Genomic DNA, 7,796 nt, shown 5'->3' on the forward strand with positions numbered 1-7,796 from the left:
GCAGAGGCAGAGGCAGAGGCAGAGGCAGAGGCAGAGGCAGAGGCAGAGGCAGAGGCAGAGGAGGCAGAGGCAGGTGCATATTTGTAATTTTAAGGCCAGCCTGGTCTACATAGAGAGTAACAGGACGATTGTCTCGAGAAGTAAAAAGCAAAACAAAACAGCAACAACAACAAAAACAAGCAAAAAACAAACCCAAAAGCCACAAACACAATTCTATCAAAAAGATTCTCATTTCAATATATGTAACAGACATTCCAAAAAATTTCATAAGGTAAATTATAAGAAGATGTCTATTGACAATGATTTCTATAATGTTTATGATTCTGGGCTATTCCTCTTGTGATATTACTGAAAATGCTCTCTTCTAGCAGGTAATGCTTCCTTTTTCTTTCTTTTTGTTTTGTGTTTTTTCAAGACAGGGTTTCTTTGTGTAGCCCGGGCTGTCCTGGAACTAGCTCTGTTAAACACACGGCCTTGAACTCACAGATCTTCCTCCCTCTGCCTCCCAAGTGCTCCTCAGGGAACTTTCTTTCTTCAGAAAGTAAATTTTTTATTAACTTTTTATATTAGTTATTAAAATTTTGGGATGTAAAGATTTAATTCTTCAAATTCACTTGTAATTCATAGTCTGAAAACTACAAAAATAAACTTCCATACAATATGTGAGAATTGACTTTTCTTTCATTATTCTACAGCATGAGCTTTTTCAATATTTGTTCTTACTTGCTATACTTTACGTTTGGAGACTGTAATTTGTGACTTTCAAATAGTTGTTTCTGTAAATTGTCCATCTTGTTCGAGCTATCTTTTGATTTTTCTCATTTTCACTGACAAACTAAAATTCAGGAAGAAATGGAATAACAGGGATGACAGGCACTTCATGTCTGGTTTCATAAGTCTACCTTGGTATGAGCAAGGTTGCTATAGAGGCACACACTGTCACCTATGAGGCAAATCGACAACGTGTGTTCTATCACTAGTTTGTCATTAATTCCAGTCTCACTTCCTTGGATTGCACTGCGCTCATGCTTCCTCATGTGGTCTAAAGATATCTCACGGGTATTTCACAAGATCTGAAATTCATATATGATAACAGCCTGTAAGCTGGGAGATGATATGGATTATTATGAATGGTTAAATTACCGATTATATCAATGTATACAAGAAGAAGAAGGGATGTATGTTATAGTACTGGGAACCAAGTCCTGAAACTACTAGTCCTCAGAGACTGAATTGTCTTGGATGCAAATGACACTGATAGCCTCCTTCAATCTATACCACACACTCAAATGCTTGAACCTGCAGAGCCAGAGGCGGGGAGATCTCTGTAAGAGGCTAACCTGGTCTGCAAAGCATTGGAGATCAGCCAAGGGTACATAGAGACATCCTGTCTCACCACCCACCCCTGCCCCAACAAAGCAAAACAGAACAAAAAAGCAAATACTTGAACCCATCACCATCAGTACATGGAATGTGAAGAACCATTGCGAACAAACATTTGAAAGTATAAGCTTGAAATCAAGGTAAGTTGGTTTGATGGACATACATCTGGCAGCAGGAATTCAGAGACTATTCAACTTTTGAGAAAAATAGAAGCAATGGATTTCTTGTAGTAAACTCTGAAAGCAGTAGTCCAGAACTTGTTGATTTATATAAAATGAGTTTCACTAGTCAGTGTGTAATGTATTAAAATGAAATTTCTTTCCATGTAACCGATTTCCATTTTCTCAAATGCAAGAACCATCCTTTTCAGTCCATGTACTGGAGAGTGATGATTTTCCAAAGGAAATATTTTTTCTTGAGGAGCCAGACTTGGTCATAAGTGTTGTAAAAATGTGTCCAAACTTGCGTCTGAGAATAATTCGCACTTGTGACGTGCTCAGTTCCCCACAGAAGCATCCCGGGGTTAGTTTGCTATCATTCACACCAGTGTTGTCTCACTATTGAGACGTTTTCATGAGGGTGCAAAGTGGGACATGGAGAGTTTGCATGGATGAGAAGCCAAAATTGTGTGGTTACAAGGGACATATAGAAGAATGTAAATGCAAAAATAATGATGCCGAAGTTGGGGATCTCTTCATTCTACTGTCGACTTTGGAGTCACAAAAATCTGGCAAGCAACTGAATTGGTGTCTTGAAACTGCTGTCTAAATGAAATTTACTTAACCTTAAAACAAAGCCAAAAATAATTGAATTGAGTATTATAATTTGAAAGGGCCTCCTGCTATGCAGTAACAAAAACCAGCCCTCTCATTATTCCTTGACTCTTAAGGGCATGTCAAAATTTCCCTAATAATTATCATGTGATCAAGAAAGGAATCACCTCTTGTGGTTTTAAGTTTGAAGAAAAATTTGCATATTAAGTATTCACACATGCTAAAGAAATGTAATATAAGACATTGGGATGATAATCCACAGAAGCAAACCAAAGATGTGAATTAAAGAAAAAGTGCACTCATCCAATTATACTTACACATTTAGCCACTGGATGTCGCTGCCGTCCACGAAATATATAACTTTTAAGAACAAAGATATACCTCGCTGTTTCTCAGGGGATAGGAAGTAGCTACGTTCGGAGATCTCGGCGTTTCGGTTAAAAAATGAGATTAGGAAATCGACCAGAAGATATTAGAACTTGTGGGCATCTCAGATGGCATATTCATGGACTTTTAAGACAAGAGAATGCTTCAGTGGTGATCCCCAGGTATCTGAGCCATGGAGTTTGGCGCCTGCTACTTTGGCTTCTGCTCCTTGCAACATGGGATGCAGGGAGCGGCCAGCTCCACTACTCCGTCCCAGAAGAGGCCAAACACGGCACCTTCGTGGGCCGCATCGCGCAGGACCTGGGGTTGGAGCTGACGGAGCTGGTGCCCCGCCTGTTCAGGGTGGCGTCCAAGGACCGCGGAGACCTTCTGGAGGTAAACCTGCAGAATGGCATTTTGTTTGTGAATTCTCGGATCGACCGGGAGGAGCTGTGCGGGCGGAGCGCGGAGTGTAGCATCCACTTGGAGGTGATCGTGGACAGGCCGCTGCAAGTTTTCCACGTGGAGGTGGAGGTGAGGGACATTAACGACAACCCTCCGATATTCTCCGTAGCGGAACAAAAGATCTTGGTAGCTGAATCTAGACTGCTTGATTCTCGATTTCCACTAGAAGGCGCCTCTGATGCAGATGTTGGAGAGAACTCGATGCTTACTTACAAACTCAGTTCAAATGAGTTTTTTATCCTTGATATTGTAAACAAGAGAGGCAAGGGCAAATTTCCAGTGCTTGTTCTTCGAAAATTGATAGATCGAGAAGAAAATCCTCAGCTAAAGTTGCTACTGACAGCAACCGATGGAGGCAAACCTGAGTTTACAGGATCGGTTTCTCTGCTGATACAGGTGTTGGATGTTAATGACAATGCTCCTGTGTTTGACAGATCTGTTTACGAAGTTAAGATGTATGAGAATCAAGAGAATCAAACCTTAGTAATATGGCTGAATGCTACTGACTCAGATGAAGGAATGAACAAAGAAGTGGAGTATTCATTTAGTTCTTTAGCCTCGTCGATTATAAGAGAGAAATTTCTAATAAACGAAAAGACTGGAGAGATAAAAATAAATGGCGCTATTGACTTTGAGGAGAATAACAATTATGAAATTCATGTGGATGCTACAGATAAAGGATATCCACCTATGGTTGCTCACTGCACTGTTCTTGTGGAAATCTTGGATGAAAATGATAACGCACCGGAGATAGTCCTTACTTCTTTGTCTCTGCCGGTGAAAGAAGATGCTCCTTTGGGTTCTGTAATCGCCCTGATCAGCGTGTCAGACAAAGACTCTGGTGTCAATGGACAGGTGACCTGCTCCTTGACTAATCATGTCCCCTTCAAGCTGGTGTCCACCTTCAAGAATTACTATTCCCTCGTGCTGGACAGTGCTCTGGACCGAGAGACCACAACAGACTATAAGGTGGTTGTGACAGCCCGCGACGGGGGCTCGCCCTCGCTGTGGGCCACGGCCAGCGTGTCCGTGGAGGTGGCTGACGTGAACGACAATGCTCCACTGTTCGAGCAGCCCGAGTACACAGTGTTCGTGAAGGAGAACAATCCTCCTGGCTCACACATCTTCACAGTGTCAGCGATGGATGCAGACGTACAGGAGAACGCGCTGGTGTCCTACTCACTGGTGGAGCGGAGGGTGGGCGAGCGTTTGCTGTCTAGCTATGTGTCTGTGCACGCAGAGAGCGGCAAGATATTCGCGCTGCAGCCTCTGGACCATGAGGAGCTGGAGCTGCTGCAGTTCCAGGTGAGCGCGCGGGATGCTGGTGTGCCTGCCCTAGGCAGCAATGTGACTCTGCAGGTGTTTGTGCAGGATGAGAATGACAATCCGCCCACTCTGCTCGGGCATCAGTCAGGTGGACCTGCTGGCGAGTTTAGCCAGCTTGTTTCGCGGTCAGTCGGTGCGGGACACGTGGTGTCAAAGGTGCGCGCGGTGGATGTGGACTCCGGTTACAACGCGTGGCTGTCTTATGAGCTGCACCCAGCTGTGGGCACGCGCAGCCCTTTCCGTGTTGGTCTCTACACGGGTGAGATCAGCATGACTCGAGCCCTGGATGAATCTGATTTACCGCGCCAGAGCCTATTGGTGTTGGTGAAGGACCACGGCGAACCTATGTTGATCGCCACTGCCACCGTTCTGGTGTCCCTGGTGGAGAACGGCCAGGTGCCAAAAGCTTCTTCCCAGGGGTTGCCCAACTCCTCCCGCAGGGAGGCGTCGCTGGTGGATGTCAATGTGTACCTGATCATTGCCATTTGTGCAGTGTCAAGCCTGTTGGTGCTCACGTTGCTGCTATACACAGCCCTGCGCTGCTCAGCTGTGCCCATGCAGGCTGGGTGCGGGCTTGGGAAGCCCACTCTGGTGTGCTCAAGCGCTGTCGGGACCTGGTCATACTCACAGCAGAGACAGCAGCGAGTATGCTCAGGAGAGGGTCCTCCCAAGACCGACCTCATGGCTTTTAGCCCTAGTCTTACACCTTGCCCAGTGGCCGAAGTGGGCATGGAAAATCATCCTGCTGGAGGAGACGTGTCCGGGAAGGTGGGCTATTACTTTTCACTCTCATATTTTGCTTGATGAAATACATTCTCTCTCTCATTTTATTCTGTGACAAATGTGTGTTCCAGATATATTTTCTTTGTCTGAGTACCACTATGCACAAGTATTTATAGCAATGCTTTGGAATATAGTTTATTCCACAAATTGGTTTTATGATATCCATCTAGACACTACTATGCAAACCTCTGCATAAAACTTGTAATTTAAATATAAGTATTATGAACCCATAATCTTTCCCCAATGGAACTTGTCTTGAGGATGCAGTTTTATTTTCATATGCTGTCTTCATATTGCTAATATTTGTAAGCTCAGTGATTCCAATTTTCAAGTTAAAATTTGATTTGATCCAATTGCATTAACAAAATGCAAAACTTCTTTCCCCTTTTTCTTTTGGTGAGAGTGTTTAGCATTTTATTTTGTCCCTCATGTATATCATAGAACAAGACTTTATATTCGGTAACTGCACTTGGTTGTGTTGCAGCAAGGTAGACTGCCAGTTCAGTGGTAACGTTTTTTATTTGTTGATTTCTTTTTGTATCAGTAGCACTGGTCCTTGTTCCAGTATGAACCAATCGCTTTTATTTTAGAAGAAGGATGCTTTATAGTTGTTGGCATAATTTTATTCAACAACCCTTCACAATGGTCTCTTTTATTAGAAAAGCCTAAGCAACTTGTGGTATTCAAGTATTATCTCATTCCCTTTGAGAAAAGTGTTACGATGAGAGTGAAAAGTCTCTGAAATTTATTCTTAAAGACTTCATCTCACCAAGGTTGGTGATGCACACTCTTAACCGCAGCACTCAGGAGACTGAGGCAAGAAGATCTCTGCTTGGTCTACATAGTGAATTCCAGGACAGACAGAGAAATAGTAAGTTCCTTTATGAAACAAAAACAAATAAACAAACAAAAACAGCAACCATCTCTCTTCGGAATGGAGAGATGGCTCAGCAACACTTGCTGTTCTAGCAAAGGACTCAGGTTCGATTCCCAGCACCCACATGGTCACGGACAGCCATCTGTAACTCCAGTTCCAGGGGATCTGATGCTCTCTTCTGGCCTCTGTGGGTGCTAAGCATGCGCATGGTGCACCTAATACATGAAGGCAAAATATTCAGACATAAAATAAAATAAATCTTTAAAAATAGAAAACAGCACCACCAACAAATGCTTTACCTTCTTGTGACATATGATTTCAAATGAAGTGTCTTCTACATGCCAGGCTAGCATTTTTTTATTTCAAGAGATTAAAAATGCTTGTCTTCGTCTAAATTAATATTAAAATGGGAAAAGGAAACTTTAATATTCCCTTAGACTATTTTATACCACTCTGCACGTGTGGTTTAGGTTAATAGTGTTTCTTGTTATCTTAAACAGAATGGTGTTGGTTTATATAAAGACAGATATGCAAGCTAGTTACATGGTGTGATGGCTGTTCTTTGTTATCAACTTGGCTACATCTGGAATTACCTAAAATTCCATTGACTGGGTACACTGTTAAGGATTTTTTCTTAATTAAATCATTCGAAGTGGGAAGACCCAATTTTAACCTGGATCCTTTGAGGTGGGAATATACACCTTTAATCTAGGACACTCCTTCTGGTGGTGGTCTTTATAAAGGACAGAGAATGAAGCCTGCTTGCTCTGGCTCTCACTGGCAAGTCTATGCCTTCCACGGCATTGTAGAATTCTTCAGGATTCTGGCATACACTGAAGACCTATTGAGACAGCCAGCTTTATTACCTGAAGAAGTACTAGATTCTTGAATCTTCCATTGGTATACAGCCATTTATATATTTATATATACATTCTATTCTACAAATTCTGTTCCTCCAGAAAACCCCAATGAGACAAAACTACCCTACCAACCATACTTTACTGTAATTTTTCAAATTTATTCCAGAATCACCAAATCAACTAATCCTTATCTGTCATTTCAATTCTGATTTTTAGCAGTTATTTGTCCTTTCCCATTTACTATGAATTTTGTATTTAGTCCATGTTTCACAAATATACCCAAACAAAAGTTGACATAGTTAGGGAAATTTGACAACAAAAAATTGTAACAAGAATACAAACACAATATTGCCTTCAATTGCTAGCTTTCCATGGCTGGTCTCAATGTCAAATCTTAAAGATTATTGATGAAAAATGTGTAAAGATTATTGATGAAAAAATGTGCATTAAATTAAAAATGTATTGGCCACTATATTAAATATACTTATAAAATATATGCCTTAGATTTGAATTTCTATCAAAATTTCTTTTTTCCCTTAGTCATAGCTCATGTTAAGGATAATGTCTCAGTTATGAAGTGCACTCATGCCACCAAATATACTAATTTAAAGCAACATAATGCAAGTATTGTGATATCAAATTTAAGAGGTATTTTAGCTTTCAAAGTAAAGATATTCTGGTTTGATCTGCAAGTTTTTATTTTATTTTATGTTTTTGAGACAGAGCCTCACAATAGCCCAGGGTGGTCTCAAAGTCACAGCAAGCTTCCTGCCCCAGTCTCTCAAGTGCCAGCATTACAAGCATGACCGACCTATGGCTGTAGGCCTTAAGAAAAAGAACCTCTGTGCCTCTGTTTCTTCTCTCTCTCTCTCTCTCTCTCTCTCTCTCTCTCTCTCTCTCTCTCTCTTTCTCTTTCCTTGCTCATATATATATATATATATATATATATATATATATATATAT

At 41.5% G+C, this 7,796-nt stretch overlaps 1 protein-coding gene across 8 annotated transcripts in view; it reads left to right on the forward strand.

Annotated features, from left to right (window-relative positions):
- The window catches only part of LOC110333405 (protocadherin alpha-4), a 229,917-nt gene that overhangs the window by 60,932 nt on the left and 161,189 nt on the right, over positions 1 to 7,796 (forward strand). Inside the window, exon 1 of one of the 8 annotated variants that reach the window (XM_029546752.1) lies at positions 2,563 to 5,081. The exons of the other annotated variants lie outside the window; for them this stretch is intronic. Within the exon in view, the coding sequence (XP_029402612.1) occupies positions 2,601 to 5,081 (2,481 nt within the window). The 5' untranslated portion in view covers positions 2,563 to 2,600. Of the gene's footprint in view, positions 1 to 2,562; positions 5,082 to 7,796 lie in introns of those variants that run through there. 8 annotated transcript variants of the gene reach the window in all.

Source organism: Mus pahari, chromosome 15 (genome assembly GCF_900095145.1).
Source record: "Mus pahari chromosome 15, PAHARI_EIJ_v1.1, whole genome shotgun sequence".
NCBI classification, from domain to species: Eukaryota; Metazoa; Chordata; class Mammalia; order Rodentia; family Muridae; genus Mus; species Mus pahari.